This window comes from Postia placenta, assembly GCF_002117355.1.
Source record: "Postia placenta MAD-698-R-SB12 unplaced genomic scaffold POSPLAscaffold_6, whole genome shotgun sequence".
Taxonomy (NCBI): domain Eukaryota; kingdom Fungi; phylum Basidiomycota; class Agaricomycetes; order Polyporales; family Adustoporiaceae; genus Rhodonia; species Rhodonia placenta.
The window spans coordinates 2,077,780-2,103,123 of NW_020169837.1; the positions used below are offsets into that span (position 1 = coordinate 2,077,780).

A 25,344-nucleotide genomic window follows, 5' to 3' on the forward strand; every position below is an offset into this window, starting at 1 on the left:
GGATGAGCTGGGCAACTCGGTCGCCGGCTTTGATGGTGAATGGGAGGTCAGAGTTATTGACCAGCAGGACTGAGACCTTGCCTCGGTAATCGGAGTCGATTACTCCTGCAGCGACATCGATTTCCTTTAGTGCTAGGCCGGATCGAGGTGCGATTCTTCCATAGTGTCCTTCGGGGATAGCCATGATAAGATCAGTGCCGACCAGGCCTCGTCGTCGGGCAGGGATGATGAGTTGATGTGCAGCAGAGATGTCGTATCCTGCTGCGCTACTAGTCTTTCGTTCGGGGAGGGTTGCGTGTTCCGAGGTGGAGATGACGATGAATTCGTCCTTTGTTGGTTCTGGGAGTGGGGTAGTTATGGCCTTCTTCAGTTCTAGCCGAGCCACTCGCCTTTGGTACAGGTCCATCTTCCAGGCCCTTGTCTCATCTTTCGTCCATCGGTGGTTTAGTTCAACTCCTCCGGTTTTCCAGTTTATCTTGGGGTTTTCGAGCTTGAGCCAGGTATGGCCGAAGATGATGTCTTCCTTGCCAATGCTGGCGACGTAGGCTTTGATGAATCGGGGTTCTCCGCTTATTTTGTAGGATAAGAGAGCTCTTCGCGTAATAAGTGCTTCTTTGTTCGGAGTTCCATCCACGTTGAAGACGGGGATGGGTCGGGGGAGAGGTTCTGTCCAAAGTCAATGCTCTCGGACGAATCTTGGACTGATGAAGATTCCTGTTGTGCCGCTATTGATGAAAGTGCGCGCCTCGACGTCTTTTCGTCCCACAGTAATCGGAATGTGCAGAGCGCGTTCATTTCGGACTACTAAAATTACACGGGACAGTGAAACGGATACGGGCAGTGGTTGCGTCGGCTCACCCTGCCCCTTCAAAAATCCTCCATCGTGAGTTCTTCGTACAGCTCCCGCTTTTCGTCAGCGGAGAGTGTCTTGATTCTGGCGCGGAAGTCGTCCTTCCCAGATCCTCCCTGGTTCGGCCTCCCACCCCCTTGTCGTGCGGCCGCTTTCTTGCGGCAATCCTTGGCGCTGTGGCCCTTGATGTGGCAGTAGAAGCACAGGTTCCCGTCCCTGTGGAGCTTCCGATCGGCCTCGTTGAGAGCGGCTCCTAGTTCCCATTTCCTTCCTCCCGATGTGGAGGCGAAGGTTGCCGCGACTGCAGCGGCATCGATATCCATTGGTTTGCCATAGTCCCTGGTGTCTGTGACGACGAGAGCCCCCTGCTTGGCTGCGTCGGTGTTTCGAACTTCGTCGTACCAGGCCTTCATGGTGTTGGGTCAGTCCCTAGCGACCCTTGTTGCGAGCGCAAAATACAGCTCCTTCGGGAGTCCTTTGACGAAGTTGGCATGGAGAGTGTGGTAGTCGTTCTCGACGCGGTTGGTGCCATTGACCTCGGCGTCCTTGAGCTGAGCCTTCGATGCTAGCTGCTCGAAGCGGGTGACGTAGTTACCGAGGGAGAGCGCTGTCTTCCTATCCTTCTGTCGTTCAGGGAGTTTCATCAGGATTTGATGTGCCTTGATTCGCGTTCCATGCTCAGGGAACACCTCTTCTAGAGCGGCAACGAAGTCTGCCCAAGTGGAATAGACCTGGACTCCCCCTGCCGACTTTTTGTAATATGTGTCCGCCCATGTTTTCCCCAGATCCTTCCTCATCAGCGCTACAGTGAAGGCGATCTTTGCTTCATCGCTGAGTCGGGTGTTGTTGGTGGCGACGAAGTAGGAGAGGATGCATTGGATGAAGCGTCTGAGGTCCTCCGCCTTTCCGCTGAAAGGTTCGGGAGCGGGGATGTCGAGGCAAAGGGGTCGGTTGGCAGCTGACTGTTGGGATTGGTATGCTGCGAGGGCGACAGTGATGCACTGATTGATGTCTGCTTGAGTGAATGTTGCCATAGGGGCTTCAACCGGTGCATTGGTTGGTGCGGGTGGGGCTGGTGGTAGTTCGATGTCTGGGATTTCGATGGGAACGTACTGAACTTCAGGGAGTTCGAGTGGTTGTTCGTTGATGGGTGACTGCACGCTTTCTGCTGTTTGTGTAGATTCGACGTTGATCCGTAGGGTGGTGAATACGTCTTCTGGGTGAGTGGGTGGGTGTCTCTGGTAGTAGCTAACGAGTTCTTGATGGGCGACGACCTGCAGGTTTGGACCGGTTGCACGACACCAGGTGCCGCCTCGAGGGTAGATGGGAGCTCTTTTTGTGGAGGTGACGAAGCAGCGATCTGCTCGGTCGTATTGGAGGAGCGGTGATCCTGCGAGGGCTGGTAGTCCCAAAGGAACTGGGTTGACTGCGTTGTTCGACGTGATGGTGGATGAGATGTTCGACTAGGTGAAACTAGGAACATAGCTTAGAAAGTTCGACCTTTTGATACAACGGTCTATACTCCTATATTGATGCCTGACTCGTAGACGACGAGCAAGGGCTTATGGACAGTACGTCGTCCTGAAGATCGAGCGAGGAAGTCAAGAATGACCACTACCCCAAGCGAAGAGGAGCAGAGACTTGAATGGATAACCAGGTCGAACTTAGGGTTCGACCGACTAATGGTACAGCTACTTATACAAGTACCAACTATGCACGGACCATCGTGTCTATGTGGTCGTGTTAGTAAAGAAAGAAACGTAGTGGTACGATGCCGAGTACGAAGTGTGCACCCCATTATGTAAGCTACATAATGTTCAACCTGTGGGTGAGCGCTAAGACAGGTGCCAGTATGGGCGCTAGTAGTACAAGGAATAGAGCGGAAAGACAAATGTTTCATAGACCATGTTTTCAGGATGTGAGAGCAGGTAAGGACAAGAAAGCTATAACGGGGGGATACAGGACAGTGAGTGCAGAAGCAAGTTATAAGCATGCGTAGACTGGCAACACTATGATGTTTCATGGCAATGGGGCTGAACGATCACACTGGAACAGGGCAGAGTCAAAATAACAAAATCATGCGCATAGACCCATTGTGCCATGCTGTTTTCTAGCACATTCTCTTATCTAGCACCATACTGGCACATCTGACTTGTCTTGGATTACAATGATTCCTCAGCCCCGCCATCGTCCACACAATCCCTATCGTCTTCAATGCCCTCATTGTCCACGTCTCTGCAGGAATCTTTCAGGGCTCACACAGCATGTCAATGTGGTCCACTGATGTGGAGAACACTCTGAAACTCATCTGGCAGACCCACTTGCTGATGGACCAAACTGCGAAGATTTTCAGGCCGCTGAACACCTGGCCCCTGACAACAATCAAAGCTATGCAATTCACGAGCATCATCCCTTTGTTACTGGTACATTACCTGTGTCTTCCCAATGGTTTTGGAGCTGACACTATTTCGGATGCATAGGTACACCCTGCTCAAAGGATGGTGTCAATCTACCTCCTGATGCTCCCCCATCTCCTTGTACTTCCACCATGAAAGGTGACTGGACACCATTCAGTGATCGTGTTGAATTTGAAACTGCTGAGTTTCTATTCAAGCGCGAACAGATGTCTCAGGGAAACATCAACGACCTCATGGACATATGGGCTGCGTCATGATTGCCTTACGGTGGGAAGCCTCCATTTGCAAGTGCCTCTGACATGCACTCTGTTATCGACACTATCCAGCACGGCAATGCACCTTGGCAGTCATTTTCTGCCAAGTACATGGGCGAGCTTCCGCACGACACTCAGCCACCACCATGGATGACTGCCGAATATCAAATTTGGTGCTGAGATCCACGTACCATTGCACACAATATGCTTGCAAATTCCGACTTTGAGGGTGAATTCGACTATAGCCCCTACTGGGAGTTTGTCGACAACGAGCGGTGCTTTTCAAATCTGATGTCTGCTAACTGGGCATGGAAGCAAGTGGTCAGTATATGTTCCCCGAGTTCATCACATTCAGATACTTACATGTCCCACTGTCTAGGATATTATTGCGCAAGATCCGACAACACACGGCGCGATGTTTGTCCCTCTCATTCTTGGGAGCGACAAAACAACGGTTTCTGTTGCAACCGGCCATAACGAGTACTGGCCACTATACATGTCCATTGATAATGTGTTCAACAATGTGCGGCGTGCACACCGTAACGCGATTGCTGTGATTGGCTTTCTAGCCATCCCTAAAAGTAAGTTAGGACCTTCAGCACTTCTTGTAGTTAGGTACTCATATAGCCACTATCACAGGTGAACGGCAGTATGGAAACAGTGCCTGCTTCCGCAAATTTCATCGTCAACTCTTTCACGCAAGTCTCTCTACTATATTGAGCCCGTTACGTGCTGCCATGTCAGTTCCGGAAGTCACGCGCTGCCCTGACAGACATTTCAGGTGGGTGATATACAGTCTAGGTCCATATATTGCGGATTATCCGGAACAAACACTCGCTGGGTGCATTGTTCAGGGCTGGTGTGTAATGTGAGTACTCTGATTGTCTCATATTAGCAGAGGTTGATGTCGAACCACATTCAATAGCTGCTCTGCGCACAGGTCTGCTCTCAGAGATGGTGGAACCCATGGCCTGCGCACACGCGAGCACACACAAGCATTAGTTGCCACGCTGGACTTGGTCACCCTGTGGGAGGATTATGGGATCATGGGTGACATCATTGTAAGTCTCACTTGTGTTCATGATGTCATACATGTGCTGATTCATGGAGAATGTGTTTATAGCCATTCACCAATGATTTCCCACATGCCAATATCAATCAGCTCATGACCCCCGACCTTTTGCATCAAATCATCAAGGGGACTTTCTATGACCATCTGGTGACGTGGGTGCATGAATATTTGGTGCTCGAGCATGGAGAGAGTGAGGCCAAGAAGATTCTTGACGAGATCGACCGCCGGTACATGTGCAAGCTAAAATATCATGAGAACAGTCTGCTTATCAAATCGTATAGCATAGCTGCTGTGCCGCCCTTCTCGGGACTGAGGCGCTTTCCCGAGGGTCGTGACTTCAAACAGTGGACAGGCGATGACTCAAAAGCCCTGATGAAGGTACGGACACATACCCATCACCTGGCATTTGCGCTTATCTGACAAAGACTGTCCTCAGGTTTATCTGCCTGCCATCGCAGGTCTGGTACCCACTGACATAGTGCGAACATTCTCAGCATTCCTTGAGTTCTACTATCTAGTCCGACGCTCTACTCTCACAGAGCGCACACTACGAGAAGTTTCGGATGCACTGGGCTGCTTCCATGACTATCGCAAGATCTTTGAGACAACAGGAGTACGCTCTGACAGGTTCTCTTTACCCCGGCAGCACTCCCTCGATCACTACCTGCAGCACTCCCGCAATTTCGGGGCCCCAAATGGCCTCTGCTTGTCCATTACTGAATCAAAACATATAAAGGCTGTCAAGGAGCCATGGTGCCAATCGAATCGGTTTGAAGCACTCGGACAGATGCTTCTCACGAATCAACGCCTCGACAAGTTATTGGCTGTGCGCAAGGACTTCTCTGCGAGGGGCATGCTACATGGGACAGTGCTGATGGAGGCTTTGCGTGAGAGAGAACGTGTAGCCACACTGGAGGCTTCTGCAGGTGAGTACTGGGCTCATTATTTCGATTCAAAGGCTTACTGATGTTTGCAACAGCTGTCCGAGCTGAACATTGTGCATCCAGCTCAGATTTGGACAGCGAGTCAACCAACGACGATGAATCATCAGATGATGACTCAAGTTCTGATGACGAGTCAAGCAGCGATGACGAGGACAATCACTACCCCCCGGGCATCGAGGATCATACCAACGACAACCATGTCAATGTGGCTGGCATGCGAGAGGGCCAGAATGGTGGACGCCGTGCCACCAGTTGTAAGCGGGATGCTACTGGGCCAGTGGAGGACCGAGAGCTGCTAGCATACGTTGATCTAGCACGCCGTGCAGGTACGTCCCCTATCTGGATCTGTGATACCTCACTCATGCGAGCCTTGTAGCACAAGGATACCCACATACACTTGAAGGGCTGGCAGCCTCTATTGGGCAGCCGGCACTGGAGGAGCTTGTCTCCCACTTCCTGTTCGAACAGACCCACCGGGACGACCCCAACACACCGAACACTGAGGACGTCCCACTGGCCGACTGCCCAATCCACACTGGGTGTGTCTACGTCGTCCACTCCGCCTCCGCCACCTTCTATGCTCCTAGTGACCTCTCCGGTATTGCGGGCATGCGCCACGAGCGTATTCACACCACCCCGTCATGGTGATTGGGTCCCGGGCGCTATGACTGTGTCTTTGTGAACAACAATGACACAGACGGATTTCGAGGGCTGCTTGCAGCATGAGTACACCTTTTCTTTTCCTTCACTTATGAGCAAGTCAAATACCCTTGTGCGCTGGTTGAATGGTTCTCCCCTGTGAGCCAGGAGCCAGACAATGACACAGGGATGTGGATCGTTGAGCCAGACTTCGACGAGGATGGTCACCGGTCTGTTGGTGTCATCCATCTTGATGCCATCGTTCGCGCAGCGCATTTGATTGGGGTATGTGGGACAAGTCACCTCCTGCCGACGTTATGGCACCGCGGCTTCCTCGACACCATACAACACATCCTTGCCCACGTCCAGCAGCAGCATCATGCATGATGCGGCAGACTACGACCTTGAGGACCCTTCAGACAGAGAGCCGGATGAGGAGGAGAGTCCCGCGAAGTACGTGCGGGGTGAGGCGTGTAAGCCGCGAACGAAATATATCTTATTTGCATGTCTATTGTGCAAAGTCCCGAGGCTGTTGTGAGGTGAAGTCCTGAGGCTGTCATGACTGCCGTAAGATCAAGAGTTGCCTTTCCCCCTTGTGCCTTTCCCCTTGTCTCTTTCCCCTTGTCTCTTTCCCCACCGTGAGGGCTGTCCTTCGCATTCACGCAAAGAACAGCCCTCTCGCCCATGTTTCCTTTCTTCCAATGAGGGCTGTGCGCATGCAAAGAACAGTCTTCTCCCTCATCAGAGATTGTCTCTTGTGCAAAACAGCCTACAGCCGACTCGCACTAATCAGCCACTATCAGCATCAGCCCTCGCCGTGTCCCCACAAATCACTAATGCAGCAGCTTGCCTTATCATTTACACTCGTAATTCTACCCCGGCCCAACTCGCGCATTGACAAGCAAGCACACCTGAACATACCATGCGCAGGCACGCAGGCACAGTCGGGAGCGGTGCAATGTAGACGTGTGCCTGGCCATATTCATGATATTCCCAATGTTATTAGTTCTCGCCCATTGTCATAAATAGAGATCACTCACCATGTATGCTTTGCTATATACGTGATGCAGAACCGAAGCTCGTTCCAGCCCCAGTTCGCTCAGCCTCATTAAGATTGCGTGCATCATGTTCATGTGTATTGTGCCATCTGCTTGTGATACTTTAGACCCGTCACTCTCATCCATGAAGATCCGGCTTACCGCAACCCTGCGCTGATCATCAAGAATATGGTCAGATCACCTCTTGCTGACATGGTTTGTGTCTTGACATAGAGCTATCCGGCACTGCCCAGGTGCTATTGTTGAGCCTAGTGCCGGTCAGCACAGACTCGTGCAAACCTCTGGCCCGGTCAGCAAGTTGGCAAACCGCATCACACTCGAGTTGTCAGTCGGTGACAGCCCATTTGACAAGTCACAGTGTGGTCGGCAGGGTGTATAACAGATAGTGGCAGCACTTACGAGCATAAGGACAGCATAGTCACAGCACCGACAGATGATTTGATATGATTAATATATATGATTGGCAGTAACGGTCACAACAAATTTGTACATGTTTGCATGCCCGGAAAGGAAATGCTTCTGATTGAATCTTCTGAAACAAGTCATTGCGGTTTCATCAAATGTGATCAACCGCTGATGAATTCACGGAGATACTATCCATGACTGGAGTGGTATGCCATCAGACCCCACTGCCTCATTTCTTCACAGTTGTTTGTCCCCGCCCCAAGTGTGAGTCTCGAAATCCATACCTCCGGACATTGTGCAGTTCTAGACAGCCAAGTTGTTGTTCATGCTCGCTTATGTCGTAGGTACTGTTGACACCAGCCTTTGAGTTGGTTACATGTCTGCCCGACTGTGGGCACACTGTGCTCCTTTTGCTTCGAGAGATCTGTTGGAACAACCGGGCGAGCACATGCCCGACTACCGGCTCACCAATGTGCCACGCTGCAGCGCGATAGTACCTTGTTCCTTCGTACCTTAAGTAGATAAGGGTTTACTATATTAGGTCGAGTTCCCACATGTAGTTTCCTCGCGTGTTTGCCTCCCTGCCCCGAGGACGAGACAAACTGCTTCGTAAATTGATCTTCTCTCACGACACTCGCTTCCGTATACCCTCGCGCTTGCTCATTTGAACCCGACGCCAACATTCGTTTCTACAAGATCTGCATCGAAAGAGGTGATGTCGCGACCCGGAAAATGTCTGTGCATTGGCTTGCTTCTCTCGCTTGCCACTGGGCACGCAATTTGTGTTTGATTGGACAATGGTGGCAGATCATACATGCCCCCGTTATCTCGTTTGACTTGCATCAGCTTCCCTGCCGCATGTCTCTTTCTGTCAGATTGCCAGTGTTCGCGATGCAGTGACTGTCCACATAGGGCCCAGGCCTTACATACAGATGATGTGCCCACAGCCGTTGTGGTTTGCACAGCGCAGCCAGTTGTTTGCATTCCGGTGCATCATCCGTGTTTCACATTGGGAGAGCATACTGACCGCCGCCAGGATCTACTACTATTTACGCCGCCGTGGGAAGTGACAGGTGTTGGTCACAGAGTGTGCGGGGCGAGGCTTACCATACGTAACGTATTCTGTAGCACATTCTGCAGCAGTGCCACCACGGACACATGGGCCACTCGAATCTCCGCGTGCTGACGATGCAAGTGCCAGGGGAAATCCGTCTGTTAATTAGTGATGTAGTGAGGGAGACATGGACCGTCTCTGTGTGGGACTTACGCAAAGGCGTGCAGCGTGCGACAACCGAGCAGCGCATTATTAATCCGCGAGTCTGCTGTGGGTCTTTCACTGCACACTTTGAGATTTGCGCAGCACCGGAGCGCGTTGCACGGGGAGTGAACTGGGCGGGCAGCACGCGAGCTCTGGCGCGTGCGCGACACCGTGTCCTTCTCGCATTGTGTGCCGCAGGTGATGTTTGCATTCTGGTATGTCGTCCGTGCCTCGCATCGGGCCAGCACACTGACCGCGTCCAGAAACATACCTCTGCAGACACCGCCGCGGGGAGTGTCAGGTGTTCGGTACAGAGCATGTGGGGCGGGACTTACCATACATAGTGTACTCTGTAGTACATTCTGCGGCGGGGGTGTCCGCGGCAGGCAGGCTTCGCACCTTGGCCCTAGCTGCACGACGCTGTGGCTGCGACATGTGGGCCTCTCAGATCTTCGCGCACCGATGACGCAAGTGCCGGGGGCAAGGCTTCGGTTGATTAGCGATGTCGCGAGGGAGACGTGAACCGTCTCCATGCGTCACGCGTCCGGTCGCCTTTTCCGTGCAGCGGCGTGCAGCGTGCAGCGTGAGCCAATCGGCGCGTCACTGACCTGCGAGTCCACTATAGGCCTTTGACTGCACACTTTGCATCTTGCTGGGCGCCGGAGCGCGTTGCGCGGCGGGTGATCTGGTGGGGCAGTGCGCGAACTCTGGCACGCGCGGGGTGTTTGCATTCTTGCGCGTCGTCCATGCCTCGCAGCAGGACAGTGCACTGACCGGCTCCAGAACCTACCACTACCAATGCCGCCGCGGGGAGTGTCAGGCGTCAGATCCAGAGCATGAGACGCGAGACTTACCATCACGCGGGCCACTCAGATCTCCGTGCGCCGACGATGCAAGCCCCCATTTGATTGGCGATGTAGCGAGGGAGATTCAGAATGTCTCCGTGCGTTACGCGTCTGGTGCCTTTTTCCGCGTGGGGCTCGTTCAGGGGCGTGCGGCGTGCGGCGTGCGATGTCCGAGTGACGCGTCATTGACCTATGGGCCCACCGTGGGTCATTCGCTGCACACTGTGTGTATTGCGCGCCACGGGATCGCGTTGCACGGCGGGCAATCCGGATGGGCAGCGTGCAGGCTCTGAAGCATGCGCGACACCGTCCTTCTCGTGTTGCATGCCGTGGATGCGGTGCACAAAGTCGGGAGAGGACGGGGGATGACCGGGCTGCGGTGGAGTGACCGGGCTGTGGGAGACCGAAGGGACCAACGACAACATGCCATCCGTCTGCTACGGGACTGCATGTGGGCGCAGCGGAATGCTGCGCTCGCCGCACACGGATGGAAGATGGCGGACACCACCATCAGGAGCTGAGCGAGGCTGTTCAGACGGCGCCGCACGCGCAACGCGACGCACGCCAGGTGTCGTCTGGCCTACCGCGCTCGTCTTGGCTGCACTGGCCGCAGTCTGCCGGCGTCGCAACCAGGCAGGACGAAGCTGGGCGTCAGAGCATCGATGTGGGCGGGATGCACGTCGTGAACACCCGCGTGCGGTCGTGCGATGCCGCAGCTTGGGCTGGCGTAATGGGCCAGGAGCGTGCAGATAGGCGGGGCTGCCCCGCCGCGCAGTGTAAGCAGCAGATGACGGGGGAGGTGTCTGGGCGAGCCAAGAGGGGGTGTGCGCGCACACCATGTGCACCGGTCAAGGGGACGACGAGCAGGGCCCCGCACGTGCGGAACAGGGAGCCGGTCGCCTGGCGGGACGATGCGGAGGCGCGGAAGCGGCTACCGTGCGAGAGGCAGGCTGAGACGAGCCTAAGATAGGCTTTGCGAGCTGATGCGCCCGCACTGTGCCTGTAGTACTTGGTGCATGTATTGCGTTCAGCACGCTAGTTGTGCTGACCGGCGGCGGGGTGAAACAGCAGCTTGGCGGTCGACAAGCGAATAAATGTTCGGCAGTAGAAACCAGGCACGGCGCGCGGAGTGACGGCTAGGTGAGCGGCATCGGAGGAATACTTGGATTCGCGGACGAATGTTCGTGCGCGGACGCAGGGGAGACGGCAGGCAGCAGCGGTAGGGCAGATTGGCTGGGTCGTGGCGGGACGAGCGCGTGCAGAGCGGACGGGCGGGAGGGCAGTAGCACGGACACCAATAGCAGAGGCAAGCCAAGAGCGCGACGGGAGGCAAGCAGCAGCAGAACGCAGACGAAAGGCGTCGAGCAGCGTGAACCGAAAGCACACAGAGGACGAGCCGGAGAGAGCGCTCGCAAGCGAGAGACGGGCGCAAGTTACGACGTGCGATCGAACCCACAAGATTTCATTGCATCGTCAGTTCTGCGTACCACGGGCACTGTCTGTTCGGTGAATGGCACACCCGCGATGTCGGGATGCAGCAGTCCGAACGAGGGCAGAGGCAGCCCTTGTTCGTGGGTGCGCGAGGCTGTTGCACCTGGTGTCATCTCACTTGCGGATGCTGTAGCGACTCCCGCCGCTGCTGTCTGTGCACGCGGGCACGCCTGTCTGTGCACCGTCTCACCCGCTCGCTCACCGACTCGCTCGCTCTCCTACACGACGTGCAGTCCGGGTTCTGTTCCTCGCGACGTCCGTGTGTAATGCCTCGCTCGCGCACAGAGGAGTACGACGCCCTGCATGTCCGTCATCATGCCGCCCCGCCATGACCGGGGTGGCGCGCTGTCGGACCACGCCATCAAATGTCCCCGTGCCGACCGCGACCAACGCGCCTGCCGCCTTGGCACAGTCCAGACGCCGCCAAAGGCAACCCCCGCGCACCCCCGGCGTGACATCGCTTCCCGGCCGCGTCTCAACTCGACTCGACTCGCGTTGCTCACAGCCGTTGCCCGCATGCTTGTGTGGTCGCATGCGGGCAGGATATCCCGCGCCCTCGCGCACACGCGCGTCGCGCCTGCATGACGGGATTGACCGGCCTTGCAGAGGACGGGGGCGGGGGCGAGCTTGCGCGCTCGCACTGCACTCCCCCATTGCGCGCGCAACGTGCGAAACAGCATGCGCGTCCTCTGCCATGCATCCCGCGCTGTGCCGCAGCCCCGCGCGCGACTCGGGGTGCGTGTAAAGCAACAGAACACGGATGTTACGCCCCCACCCCGGGGACCGTGTGTCGGCAGTCGGACATGTGGCGCCCGGGGCAGCGGCCAGGATCGCGTGCTGACCACACACGCGCGCTGACCACACGCGGGCACGACGTCCCGTTGGCAGACGCACGAGCCTTGCCCTGCGCACGGAAGATCTCCCGCGAGCAGGTTGCCAGGCGGACGACCGTCCGCGTCGCGTGCACGGAACTCGCGCGTGCGCACGCGTCTTGCCGTTTGCGGATTCTCCGTGCAGGGATGCATGTCTGGTCCGATGGTGGAAGGCGTCACGACGACGCGCGAGAAGCCCAGGCGCGCGCGCCGGCCGAGATGCGCGGAGCTCGGGTGCGGGTGTTGCGGGAGGCTACGCGAGCGGCTGCGTTAGGTACGCGGCGGGGCTGGGCGCCGTGACGCGGGGAAGGGAGCGTCCGTGCGTGGGTTCGCAATGCGGGAAGGGGGCAGAGCAGGAAATATATAAGGAGGGCCGGAGATGGGTGGAGGGTCGTCGTGTCCTGGCCGTGAATCCGCCGGTATTGACTGGTATGTGTCTCGATAGTGTCTGGCTACGGCACCTATGCATGCTGTCTGTACTGACTTTGATATGCTGCAGGTACGTGGGCCGACGTTGAAGGACTCTGAAGGCCCACGACGGTGAGCGCGGTCGCAGGCCGCTGTTGTTGTGGTCGACGCTGTGCTTACGGTGTGATTAGGTTGGCAGATCGCGGGCGCGGGCGCGGGCATGGGCGCAGGTATCGTGGATGGAGTGCTGCGAGAACGGGGATTTACGCGGTGGCGACTGTTGCGTAGAGGTTACCCTCCGTCTGCGTCATATTTCGTTAGCTGTGCCGATGCGCGTGTGAGCAGGCCGTTAGATTGTATACTAACGTGCTTATGGGTGCAAATCCGTGCGCGTGTGCGGGCTGCTGATCCTGGGCTTGTCGCGTTGAGATAGGGTGGGGTGGCGGAAGATGCTGCCGCGGCGCGCAAGTAGTGCAGGCGGGCCCCCTGAGCGATACGCGCGGGCGGCGTGAGTAAACGGCTGGCTCGCAGGCCTCGACACGATGCGGGAGGGACTGCGGTTGAAATACCCGCCGCGCGATTTGACCCGGAGAGCACGATGCGGCGCGGGCGTGAATGTGTGCGTCCGCGTCCCGTGCATTAGCCTGACCATGCCCGCGCTCCACCTGGTGTTGCGTTGTTATTTCCGCGCGCCTGGGGAGCACACTCTCGGTGCTATGTGCACCCGTCTGTGCGAGCGTGCCGGGTCTTGCGCGGGCTGCGCACTGTCCTGGCGTTGTGCGCGCGGTTGCATGCGGCTGCAGGACATCACCGCTTCCGCCTTACTTCATGTGGGTGTTGTGTCCGGGAGTGTATTAGACAGCGGGAGTCAGTACAAGTACAAGCGGCGGCGCACAGAGAGTTGTGCCCCCGCGTCCAGGCCGAGCGCACGCTGTGCATATTCAGCCCCGGGGTGCTCTGCAGAGACCACTAGGTATGCGGGCACGCACAAAGTTCATGGAAGCTACTCGGCGCACGCAAAGCGGTGCGCTGTGAGCATGCCGCCGCCGAGGACCAACGCGCAACACGGACCCGCATTCGTCACCTAAGTTGCTTGCGGGGACGTAGCGCCTGCGCCGCCTTCCCGTCTCCTCCAGCATGCGTGCGGGATCGCCGTGGACGAGCGTGATCGTGCGCCGGTCGCACTGGAAGACCGGTCACGGCGTGTTGAGCGGGAGCGGGTCCGCCCGCACGCTCTTGCGACGCCTCGCATTGTGCGCGCTGCGGTTCAGCGGCACGACGACGTTCACGCCCTCGCCGAGCGGATCTGGCACGTCGACCGACACCGACAGCGCGCCGACGGGTCGCGCATGCGTGCGCGCTGCTGGCTATGTGTTCGCCCGCATGCCGCGCCGCTTGTGGCGGCGAACGAGCTCAAGCGCACCCCGGTACCCGGACGCTCTTTTCCTTGGAGTGTCCGCGGTCGCTCAGCCATCTGCACGAGAAGGAGCCGCTTGCTTGCTGGGCGCGTCCTTGCCGTTGCCGGAGCCGGACTGCGCGGAGAGCATGCGCGTAAGGGTGTTCGCCGTGGGTTGGCAGATTCAAGGCACAAGGGAAACACTTGGAGGAGTGGGGGTCGTGGGGCGCGAGGGCGCGAGGGCGCGAGGGCAGCAGGGAGGCGAGAGACGAGACAGAGTTGGGATGCGCAAAGGGCCGAGGCTGGGTGAGGGAGGCTGTCGAGCTGGCTGTGGACGAGCGCCGTTAGCTACAGGCAGACGTTGGCAAGCGCCGTGTCGAGCGAGCAGGGCATGCAAGCAGAGCGCCGCGTCGTGCGATCGCGGATGAGCGATCGGAAGAGAGCGTGCGCGAGAGCACCATCTTCTGACAGCGGCGTTTATCGCACTGCTCTCGGTAGGCGCTCTCCGGTCAGTGACAGACTCACATGCCACAAGGAGCACTTCAGCGACGCGCACGCCAAGCCCCTCACGAGATACGATCTGATCCTGGCGCTTGATATGGACTCGCAGGAGCCGATCGGGAGGTACGCCGCCCAGTCCCCGCCTCGGTGATCTGGGGGTGGCTGCAAGAGGCTGCCCGGTGGTCTTGGCTAGAACCCCCGTGGTCAGATGCCAGGGGTGGCGCGCTCGATGCGCTCGCGCTCTTAAGCAAGTCCGCGTCTTCCTCCGCGTCGCCCACCGCCACGATGCCCCCTCTCGCCCGCGTCGTCCTCCTGCTCGCCCTCGCAGCGGCCTCGGCGCGCGCTCAAAACCTCACTGATGCCCAAGTCCAGGCTGTCGAGGACGAGCTTTGGCTCGGTGCCCAGCAGACGTGCGTGCTCCAGTACCCTCAATTGTCAGTTGAACATTAATCAAATTCAGAAAAGAACATAACACCTTGAAAGCATCGCGAGGATACAAGCGAAGCGAAAGGTTGACGCCAATCCGAGGTTATATTATGTAGATGGCCTCGGCTGCGAACTTCTCGCCAACGCAACGACTAGAGTGCGCTCCACCAATCTTGGGAGGGTTCTTCCCCTTGTTATCCACCTCACAGGGAACCTCGACGTTGGGGTAGGCAGGCGCGACGTTGTGGACGACTGGCGCACTGAGTTCGGCGGTGTTGCGTTATTTGAACAGTTCATTTCTGAACTATATGCTGCATATATCACTATGCTTTGCTCCCACAAACGTCAAGGTACGAATACGTGAGTGTCAGTCGCGGCAAGACATACTAGTACAGGCTTTATACGACAAAAAGACACGCCACTGAACAACACGCATCAGGAACCGACAGCTAGCCAAAAGCCCAACGTATCGTACACGACAGCAAGATCGCAGGCAGTAACACTCAATCACTACAACATATTGTACAGATATGGAGGCAACGAGTCATAGAGCGTATTCTGCCATGCTAAAAGGCGACAGATGGCACACAGAATACCCAAGCCAGAAACAGATTCAAGCCAACGCGAGATTGTAGCCCATACCGTCAGTTCCTATGATGTAATCGATGTAAATCGCCGCATTGAGCCTGTATTTCTCGCCCAAAACACGGCGGGGGTGCGCTCCGCCGATCTTGGGCGGTTGCTTCTCGCCAGTGTTGTCCTCGCCGGGGATCTTGACATTCGGGTAGTCGGGCGTGACTGTGCGCACAGCGGGGGCGCTCGGTTTCCCGGTGTTGCGGCGCCTGAACAGTTCGTCGCCCGTTATCCTGGAAATGTCCAATGAGACAAACGTCACGTCGCCCTAGGTGAAAACTTCGCTTACGATGTCGCCAACAGCTGGAGCGCGAGATTACCTGTGATCTTCTGTCCGTCCTGAACCTTTGTCCCATTGGCATACCAGCGGATGACCACCTGACAGGTGAAGCCGGGAGCCTTCCCAGTAAACTCTGCACCCGCAGTCTGTGATTGTTTGACATCAGATGGTTCAAAACGTCCGTAGTCTATTCTCATACCTGGTCAGAACCGGTGATGGTCAACTTTCCGATCTTGATGTCTGCATCGCTGGAATCCATTTCGCTGTGCATGCTGTGAGCGTTTGCATAAAGAGGAGATCCATAGTAACACACATGTAGGAGCCTGATGGGCAATTGAGGGCCTGAACCTGGAATATCCAGACGTCGGAGGCACTGAACGATGCTGCAATGGACGCACGAGGTAAAATACCAATTTTACTCTGCAACGATGTGAATACTCACCCGGAATGGTGAAGCTCGTATAGAAGACCTGGGACGGCGCGTTCGGGTTGCTGATGTAGCAGATGTTGCGCTGGCACACGCATGGGCAACTCCGGATCCAAGCAGCGTACTCTGCAGCCGTGGCGAAGTCTCCAGTTTCCTCATGGGGCCACTCGTAGGGTTGACCATCCACGTCGAGACCATCAGGCTTGCACTCTGCAATGAGACAGAAGTGGTCCCCTCCGGGAGGCGGAGGAGGGTCGGAGAAGTTGAACGGCTCCGAGAAGAGAACTGGAGCCTCGGGCGAGGTTGTGTTGTACTTCCTGATAGCGACTACAGGATCACCACCGGAGGTGTGGTCATAGATGATGTGTCCCTTAGTACTGTATTGTGAAGGGTACACGAGCACGGCTGATGGTATGGCAAACAACCGCACGGCGCCAGAGGTCGGCCTTGTGGTGGTACCACGTAAATAGATGTAGTTAGACAGGTTAGCAACCACATCCTGTTTGCGTTGTGTACGTATGAGTTGGATTTCATTGACGAATCAGCGGCAAGCACTTACGACGTTACGCTTCGAGGACACGTCGACCTTGTAGTTGGCCGGACCCAAATCAGACTGCACATTAGCATCCGGCAGCGTTCCCCAAGGCTGAATGTCTACACACGGAAAGATCAGAAGAATTGTGGTCTCACGTTGATATATACGTACCAGGAGAAAACTGGTACACGTTATCTGTTCGCGGGAACTGGTCGCCATCGTCCACGGTATCTCTGAAATAGAATGCAGGTGCAGTGGCCACATCGGCCTCACGAAGTCGGGCGAACTTGTGCAGAACCTTCTTCACGCGCGTGTCCGAGTGGAACACAATGTGCTCAGCACCGAGTGTGGTGTACGTCTCCTTCCCGCCCACCGCCGTAACAGCGTACGCAATCACGGAAATGGAAGAGTAGTCGCCGAACGTCTGCTTCTTGTCATTGAACACGTTCAACGTCACAGTGCCGTCAAAGTCCTTTGGCAGAATGGCGGACGTGGTAAGCAACTTGGAAGGAAGGATGTTGGTACGGGACAGTCCGAACGTGAACGGCTTAGATCCAGTCGCGGCGCCGAAGCCAACCAAAGAGACATGGATGTCGCTGGCAGGAGTCCCGACGGCCTGTGTTTCACTTCGGTCAGAACATGTCTTAACGCAATCTATAGGTCATACCTCAATTCCGAAGGCCATGTTGACGGAGCTAGCCTGATTCTCAAACACTCGGAGCCTCGTCGTCAAGCTGACATTCGCCGAGCACGGGTCGGCGAAGACCACGTTATACGTAGCCAGCGTCGCATCCCCGCCGACGAGCTTCACCAGGTCACGCCAGTTGTGGACCTGCTGCACCAGTGTCGTCGCTGACGCCTTCGCAGCTCCAGTCGTCGCTTCAGCGATCAAGGTGTCGTGGCGGCCAAGGCCCTGGGTGGGGTTGTACACGATAGGAGTGTTGGTCACAACAACTGGAGTCGATAAAACGGACACAAATCAGCGACTCAGCTTGCGGTATTGCCTATTCGACTTTACCTTGACCATCCTTAGACGCGCTCAACGTGGCCTGGCCAATCTGGGGAGCATTCTCCCAAGCCTGCGGCCACAGAATGAGCTCGTTAGGGATTGTCTTGAGCGAGACCTGGGTCTCGACTTTCTTAGCAGCGCCATTGATGACTGCCTTGCCACGCAGATAGATGCGGGTCTTGGACTCGCTGGGATCGATCTCGTGTGCAATGAAGTTACTGTATGCAGCAACCAGGGTCGCGATGTCGGGCTGCGTATGACCCAGCGGGATGATGTCCGAGCTCTAACGAGGACATGAGTCACGGATAGTAAGGCCGTGAGGTCCAATAGCTTACGAATGCCGACAGGACCTGAGGGTCGGTTGCGGGTGAAGCGTTGATAGCTGTGGAGATTATTGAGAAGCATACAGACTGTATGAGAAAAATGCGTACTAGAGCGAAGGTAAACGCCGTTGGAGAGCTGAGCGGGTGCCATGTCTGCTGAGTCGAGGGAATTCGAGTGAGACTGACCAGCTGAAGTAGCAGACGCCGCTTTTTATACACGGAGCGACGGTCGAAGATGACGTGCGTTCATGCAGCCCGTCCCAATTGGATGACAAGACTGCACGAGAAGTATGTCTAACAACGTCCTCGTTCATTCATGGGACAGCGATAGTTATGAAATTTGGTTCGTATGGTTTGACACATTGCAATGCCGGCCAAGGTTTGGACATGGAGCAAGAAGCAGATACTAGAATGCATCATCATGAGTGGTGTAAACCATTCGATGACAGCCCGTTTACTCCCAGCAAACTTCATCGAAGGCAGGCTCTGAAAGGGATAGTCGTGTACGAAACGAGTGAAGCAGCAGAGGCTATGAGATTAATGCTTACCCGAGTACGACCAGCAGCTAGACGTATTGTGAATTAGACCTGTGTTACGGGTTAATATTAATTGTGTAGCAACGTGCCTTGATGAGTATGTGAAAAAGAGAAGGATATTCGTAGGGGGACTGCAGCAGCCATGGAACACCGTCGCTGCAAACCAGCACTGGCATAGATCGAGAGCCCTTGACAGCATACCTCTGTCAGCTGATCCAAGTCATCCATACCGAGCTGACAATCGCACGGATGAAAATGGGAAACGAAATCGTTCGCCGTCGCGACAATTCAATTCATGTACAGGGCTTCTAGTTCCTGAAGGCATAACTGGGCATCTTCTAAGCTAAGTATCCTCGGAACTATGATCAGTCCGAGCTGTCATATCCAATGACCTGTAAGCTTCCCTGGCTTTTCAGAGGCCGACGTGTCCATCTACGTCAGTAAGCAAAGCGATAGAACTGAACAACAACGATGCCATTTGAATAAGAACGGCATATAGCTACATTTTCGAAGGAGAGAGCGCGAGTCATGTGTTTAGCGATGCTTCCAGGGATCGCTGTATCACCGACTGTCTAATGATGATGTCTAAATGCCATCGAGTTAATAGACGAAGGCTTGTGAACATACGTAAGATCACCTTGGCACAATGGAACCTTCTGTCACCTGAGAGGTTGATGGCTTTCAGGAATGCACATCCTCGCTTGTGGTCATTACGAAACAGACAAATTCGAGTGAATGGTATTCACGAATGCACGGGGCACATGCAGTCATTCATAATATTCGACTTACTGATACACAAGACACGAGAATGCCGGGCTTATAAGTGAACATGCGGTTTTATAGAAACGTCAAGGAGGGCACCACGAAAACCTCACGGTTCGACTGTCACGTGTCACGTAATTCACGCGTGCTGTCACTGTCACACAGGACATCGGGGTACTATTCAAGTGTAGTCTCCCGTAGGCAGACCATAAATATAATGAACTTTTTTATATGGGGGCGACGATCATTATATATAGGTCTGTTTTAAAATGCGCCCATCGCACCGTAAGACAGCATTTCAGACCTGTTCGCGATTGCCGGTTGATGGCCGAGCGATGCCGTTGTTCGCCGAGAGCTCTTACCGCTAGATTGGTTCCCTTGACCTGCAGCACATACCAGGTGTTTAGGTGCCATGAGCATGAAAATAATCATATAGCCTGTTTTCTCTGAGCATGTTGGAGTGATAGCCAGAATGTCTACGTTGTTCAACACTTTGCAGACAGCTTCGAGCTGAAATTCATGTGGATCATATGGCAGGTTGTTGGTTACGACTTTGTGACTAAGGTACAGCTGGCAGGCGAGCTGACCTAAAAGAATTCTCTAGGAGGGTGGTTTAGCATTACAAATAAATACTAATATTATATTAAAGACGAGTCGGCCGGGTATCGCATTCTCCAGTAGGCAAGCATGTTGGACGCGTCCTTAGGCACTGCGACGCGTCGCGACATTCAAGATCTACACGACGCGTTTCAGAGATCGAAATGCTTATGTAAGGCGAAATCGCGTCTTACGGTTTGGACCCCTCAAATTGAGTCAGACTAATTCAAGTGAGGTGCATCGACAATTCGATAACTCAACTCAACTCTCAGACTCCGTGGACTTGAGTCTTCAAAGCTTCAACTTACCTCATCGAAACTGTTTTCAGACAACAGCTCGTCTTTCCTTTACTTATGAGAATCGCTCGCCAGTGTGCCGCAGTGCATGGCGGTCATACATACACATGCAGGTCATCGCGTTCGACTGCGACAAGACCGGAGAATTTTATCATGCTAATTGTGTTCTCTCCATCATCTGGATGTCTCCTCCAACAGCACGTGCCGCCGGCTGCCCGAACTTGGGCGGACAAACTGCAGTTCTGGACCAACGGCTACCTGCAGGGCTTGAGCAGTGAGTCCTAGCCCTAGATGTCGTACAACCTATTCGCTTGCCCGCTCCTTGCTTTCCATAAATTTCCAGTCCTTCAAATGATTGAAGTTTGATGCTCGGGCAAGCGGTCAGTCAAAATCAATTGCGCGGCTCGGTCCATCGGACCCGCTGTCTATCAAGCCCAAGTCAAATCACACTGCAATTGTAATTGAAAGTAAGGGTGATCTCACAATCAGTGATCATCCACCTCCGTTTCGGTACTCCGTGATCTCCTTGGGCAATGCGCCCTGTGCAGACTGAGTTGAGATCTGATCAAGCCTTGCGGTCACAGCTCTGAGAGGGCCCTCTGTTTTCATAGAAATGAGATTGACACCGACAGCAGGAGCGGGGTGAGTGCGTACGGAAATTATTGTCTTCTCTTGTCGCCTGTAGGCAGACCTTATATATTTTATGCTGTTTGGTGTGGGGAGGACGATCAGTACGACAAATCTCGCCGAGTCGCACTTGGACTATATCGTCCACCACGAATGCTTCCGCAAGGACTGTCAGGTATACGGTCTGGAGATATGGACTAGTCATCCAAGCAGCGACTCGAGCGGTCAATCGAAATTAGCACGCACTGTCATCCAGAGTGTGGCGTTCATGCTACGCCTGGTGAGGCACAACTTCGATCAGACCTCGCCCCCTGATTACAAAAGGCGTTTCCTCGTGCCGATCATTGCATTCATCATCTACATCGCCAGCATTCAGCTGGTTGCCGATCCCGACATCCGCAAACGAGCCCGATACCGTTCGCTCTTTAGACGGAATGGGATGCCTGAAAACAGAAACCGACCTTGACACGTGCTACGCGCCCTGTATCTGCATCGGCCCGAAGAGCGCTCTCCGAGTCAACTCACCCACGCTGTCTCGTCCACCGGTGTGGTAGAGGAGAATGCGTCGAAGCCGGAGAAGAACGTCGATGATCCGGTCTCATTTCAGTCCGGTGCCGTACATTCCATTTCTCTTTCTTTCTTCTAATCCCTGTTCCTTCACATGTTTTTCATTATTTCGCTCCAAAGAACGATCCAGAAGTACGTACCTACTCCTTCTTGACAGCTCTAAGACTTGCAAAGACGGCGCCGATGGGGAGGTGAAGCGGCTGTCGTAGGCTGATCGTTGGTGCCGACGTCGTCACGCACCTGAGGGCGGCAGGTCGCGAGCGTAAATATGACGCGTCGGGGGCTCACACCTTCGAGAAGCTGAGACATTGACAGTCGTGGAGCCGATCTGGAGACGTCGAGTCTCGCTTGTCTGTGCCCAGGACAGGGCTTCCATCCGCATTTAGAATATGTCTTTTTATTTCGGACTTCTTGCGATCCATTGCAATAGTGTGCGTCATTCACTCCTCCTAGGTTCGGTATGATGTCACTCGTATCCAGGCCTCTCTGTACCTATAAAAGCCTGCGTCGGTGTCGAGGAATATCATCTTCCCTCTCTCCCTCGAACCACAATCATCTCGCGCTTTCTCGTTCTCTCTCTCGCTCTCTTTCTGCGCTGGTACGGACGAGTGACCCGAGAGTCACACGTACACGGCGAGTGTTGTGTTTGTTTGTTATATTATCGTTCGCGCGTTGTCGATCGGACACGCACCATCGCTCGCGCGTGGTCATTCGGGCACGCATCGCTGTTAAACATTCTTTGCGCGTCGTCGTTTTGTTGAGTATCAGGTAGTGTCAGTGTGCGAATACTCGATGCGCATATAGTCAGTCTATCGCGGCCAAACATTTTATTTTATGTATTCTTGCTAGCATATATCACACGACCCTTCGACCATCTTCGGATGACGCTGCTCGCATCGCTCCCACACCGGGCTTGCACTTTCCCTGGCTACACATCCAGTGATGGGCTCTGAATGACCTGTCTTTGATACCGACGAGTGCGCAAGTCTATATGTCAGCATTGACCAATCTGTACACCAAATGTTGCTTCTTCACCAAGTTTGGACGGTCAGTGAATCCCACAAGGAGCATTTCAGGTAGTAGACGATCCATCGAGGAGCAAGCCAAGCCATTTGCGAAGGGATCGGAGATACGATCTGATCCTGGCGCTTGATATGGACTAGCAGGAGCCGATCGGGAGGTACGCCGCCCAGTCCCCGCCTCGGTGATCTGGGGGTGGCTGCAAGAGGCTGCCCGGTGGTCTTGGCTAGAACCCCCGTGGTCAGATGCCAGGGGTGGCGCGCTCGACGCGCTCGCGCTCTTAAGCTGCTCCGCGTCTTCCTCCGCGTCGCCCACCCCCACGATGCCCCCTCTCGCCCGCGTCGTCCTCCTGCTGACCCTCGCAGCGGCCTCGGCGCGCGCCCAAAACCTCACTGATGCCCAAGTCCAGGCTGTCCAGGACGAGCTGTGGCTCGGTGCCCAGCAGACGTGCGTGCTCCAGTACCCTCAATTGACATCCGTTTATGCCCTAGCTGCTCAACAGCTGGGAACTCGGCACTGAAGGAGAGGCCCTCACCGAGTACGACGCGCCCTCGCTCTCCGTCTTCGCCAACGCGTCGCTCCCGCCCTCGCCGCCCTACAACCTCACCGCGCTCGCCCCCGTTCTCCAGATCGCCCGCAACGTCGTCGGAAGTCGCTCCAACTCGTCCCAGCCACAGCCCCTCTGGAATGTCTCGGGCGGCGCAGCGGGAGACCCTGTGTCCATCGGCCAGGCCGTGCTCCTCGCGAACTGGACGGGCGCGCCAGAACCCTATCCCGGCGTCGACAGCGCAGTGACGTATGCCCGAGCAGCGACAGAGCAGCTGGAGTACACGCTGCAGGTGGTGCCGCGCACGAGCAACGGGGCGATTAGCCATCGTATTGAGCAGGTCCAGCTCTGGTGAGTGACGCGGCCGAGAATCGAGGGCATCGCGTGACAGCTGGATGCACAGGGCAGACAGCGTATACATGGTGCCGCCCTTCCTTGCGTATTACGGTGTAGTCACGGGGAACCAGAGTCTGCTGTCCGAAGCGTATACCCAGGTGAGCCTCCTGTGTCGCATAGCACGCAGAGCCCATAAGCCTGACCGGCCAACGTCGACATACATCTGGCAGATCAAGCTGTACCGTGGGTATCTGTATGACAGCAAGGCGAGCCTCTGGCAGCACATCCTGCTCGGAGAAAATGACGACCCAGGATTCTGGTCAACAGGTGAGTCTACCCAATCAGCGCGGTGTGACATATCCGGACCGCTCTCTTGCAGGCAATGGATGGGCAGCGGCGGGGATGCTCCGCGTGCTCGCGACGATCAAGTACTCGCCGTGGGCGAGCGACATGAAGGGCGAGATGAACGACCTGACGAGCTGGGTGCGCGAGATCCAGGACGGGATGTACCCACACCTCGTACGTCCCCTCCCCTCCCGACCTGCGTGCCTTCCTGCATGCACTCACCACGCGCGCGCGCACAGCAAACGAAGGTCTCGCTGTTCCACAACTACGCGAACGAGACGGCCACGTTCCTGGACGCGTCGAGCACGGCGCTGCTCGCGGCCACCGTCTACCGCGTCGCGCTGCTCGCGGGCGTGCACACGCACCTCCCGCTCGCGGAGCAGTGCCGGCGGGCGCTGAGCGGGGCGGGGGCGCCGGACGTGTGGGGCACGGGGAACGGCGTCGGGCCCGCGAGCACGGCGTCCTTCGCGAGTGCGAGTGCCAGCGGCAGCGCGAGCGCGAGCTCGAATGGCACCGCTGCTTCCTCGACGCCGTACAACGCGTCCTCGCCCACGTCGTCCGCGTCCACTGCCACCGCGCCCGCGGTCTCGGTCTCGTCGTACTACCCGGCGGCGCCGGCGGCGTCCGCGGGCGCGGGCCTGGCGCACTTTGCACCGGGGATGTGGCTGACGCCGGTGGTGGACCCGTACGACTGGTCGGTGCAGGGCGGGTCGTCGCCGGAGGGGCAGGCGTTCGTCGTGGAGATGTATGCGGCGTGGCGGGACTGGGTGGAGGCGGGCGCGCCGGGGGCGAGTGCCGCGCGCAGGCTGGGCGTGAGTGGGAGGTGGGTGTGGGCAGGCGTGGGCGTGGTGGGCGTGGTGATGGGCTGGGGCGTGGGTGTCTGAGTGTGTGCGTGGGTGTCTGAGGGTATTTTATTGGTGTTCTTTTGTATTGTTCTTGTTGTTTGGTATGTAGAGTACGAGAGACGGCATATAATGCGATGTGGATACTCGTCTCTCCGTGGAACGTGCGGGGCTGGCGAAATATATTTTGGGCCGGGGGCTGCATGGTCTGTTACTGTAGATCAAGTTGGAGTTGAGAGGTGCCGCGCTCCGTTCTGCGCTTGAAGCCAGCGATGGTAGTTGTACCTGGGTACGAAACCACCATCGCGAATAGGTCTGGGCACAAGCCTACTGTAGCTGTGCGTCTGAACCGAGCTGATACCTTACAGAGAGATGACTGCTTGGTATGCGATAAAGATCATTGTCATGCGACAGGGAGCGAAAATGCCTTCCAAGGCGACGGGAAGAGGCGTCAGTATCGCCGATGTTGACGCCGTTGGGCGACAGCAGCGAATATGATGAGATTGGGACCATGTATCGTGACTGCCTGTCTCGTTATCCTCCGGGTTCATCTGTTCACGCTACGATTGAAGTCTGCTCTCATCGTATCGAGGTTTGACACCTAATATAACATTGGTACGGTCCTTCAGGATCATCATGTCCGAGTCATGTAGGTGCTCTCCGTGACAGTAGTGGTGTTCTGCCCGACGTCAGACTCGGACAGACACGCTAGCATACCACACAATGCGATGTCCCGACATGTGCTATGCGCATTCTGCTCTCTCGCAGAGTATTTCAGATAGCTTGCGGCGGCTGAGAATGCGAGCGGCCGATCGTTGTGAGGTGG

At 55.9% G+C, this 25,344-nt stretch overlaps 4 protein-coding genes across 4 annotated transcripts; 2 read left to right on the forward strand and 2 right to left on the reverse strand.

Annotated features, from left to right (window-relative positions):
* Positions 1 to 867: 867 nt before the first annotated feature.
* On the reverse strand, positions 868 to 2,313 carry POSPLADRAFT_1141325 (hypothetical protein; the record flags this gene model as incomplete). Its single annotated transcript, XM_024485286.1, has 2 exons — positions 868 to 1,257; positions 1,288 to 2,313. Coding segments are annotated over 2 exons (1,416 nt in total), but the record flags the coding sequence as incomplete, so codon positions are not given.
* Positions 2,314 to 3,725: 1,412 nt separating this feature from the next.
* Positions 3,726 to 14,377, forward strand: POSPLADRAFT_1142192 (hypothetical protein; the record flags this gene model as incomplete). Its single annotated transcript, XM_024485399.1, is given in 30 exon segments — positions 3,726 to 3,842; positions 3,901 to 4,102; positions 4,323 to 4,389; positions 4,447 to 4,582; positions 4,645 to 4,820; positions 4,875 to 4,971; positions 5,030 to 5,206; positions 5,264 to 5,519; positions 5,573 to 5,863; positions 5,914 to 6,076; positions 6,341 to 6,406; positions 6,448 to 6,461; positions 6,572 to 6,629; positions 7,342 to 7,429; positions 7,883 to 7,903; positions 8,768 to 8,963; positions 9,000 to 9,112; positions 9,523 to 9,966; positions 10,257 to 10,678; positions 10,774 to 10,846; positions 10,883 to 11,494; positions 11,842 to 11,968; positions 12,122 to 12,339; positions 12,605 to 12,645; positions 12,947 to 13,021; positions 13,045 to 13,132; positions 13,317 to 13,486; positions 13,650 to 14,072; positions 14,092 to 14,215; positions 14,258 to 14,377. 30 exon segments carry the CDS (start codon positions 3,726 to 3,728, stop codon positions 14,375 to 14,377), a joined length of 5,175 nt encoding a protein of 1,724 aa, XP_024339885.1.
* Positions 14,378 to 15,449: 1,072 nt separating this feature from the next.
* On the reverse strand, positions 15,450 to 18,194 carry POSPLADRAFT_1056442 (hypothetical protein; the record flags this gene model as incomplete). The annotated part of the gene is made up of 11 exons (XM_024480771.1): positions 15,450 to 15,702; positions 15,759 to 15,895; positions 15,949 to 16,012; positions 16,063 to 16,132; positions 16,192 to 16,675; positions 16,736 to 16,830; positions 16,883 to 17,327; positions 17,379 to 17,665; positions 17,730 to 18,003; positions 18,056 to 18,102; positions 18,152 to 18,194. The coding sequence occupies 11 exons, from the start codon at positions 18,192 to 18,194 to the stop codon at positions 15,450 to 15,452; spliced, it is 2,199 nt and encodes a 732-aa protein (XP_024339886.1).
* A 4,576-nt stretch (positions 18,195 to 22,770) lies between these two features.
* Positions 22,771 to 24,681, forward strand: POSPLADRAFT_1169696 (hypothetical protein; the record flags this gene model as incomplete). The annotated part of the gene is made up of 6 exons (XM_024488074.1): positions 22,771 to 22,895; positions 22,951 to 23,346; positions 23,399 to 23,489; positions 23,562 to 23,658; positions 23,711 to 23,850; positions 23,916 to 24,681. The coding sequence occupies 6 exons, from the start codon at positions 22,771 to 22,773 to the stop codon at positions 24,558 to 24,560; spliced, it is 1,494 nt and encodes a 497-aa protein (XP_024339887.1). The 3' UTR covers positions 24,561 to 24,681.
* Positions 24,682 to 25,344: the final 663 nt, after the last annotated feature.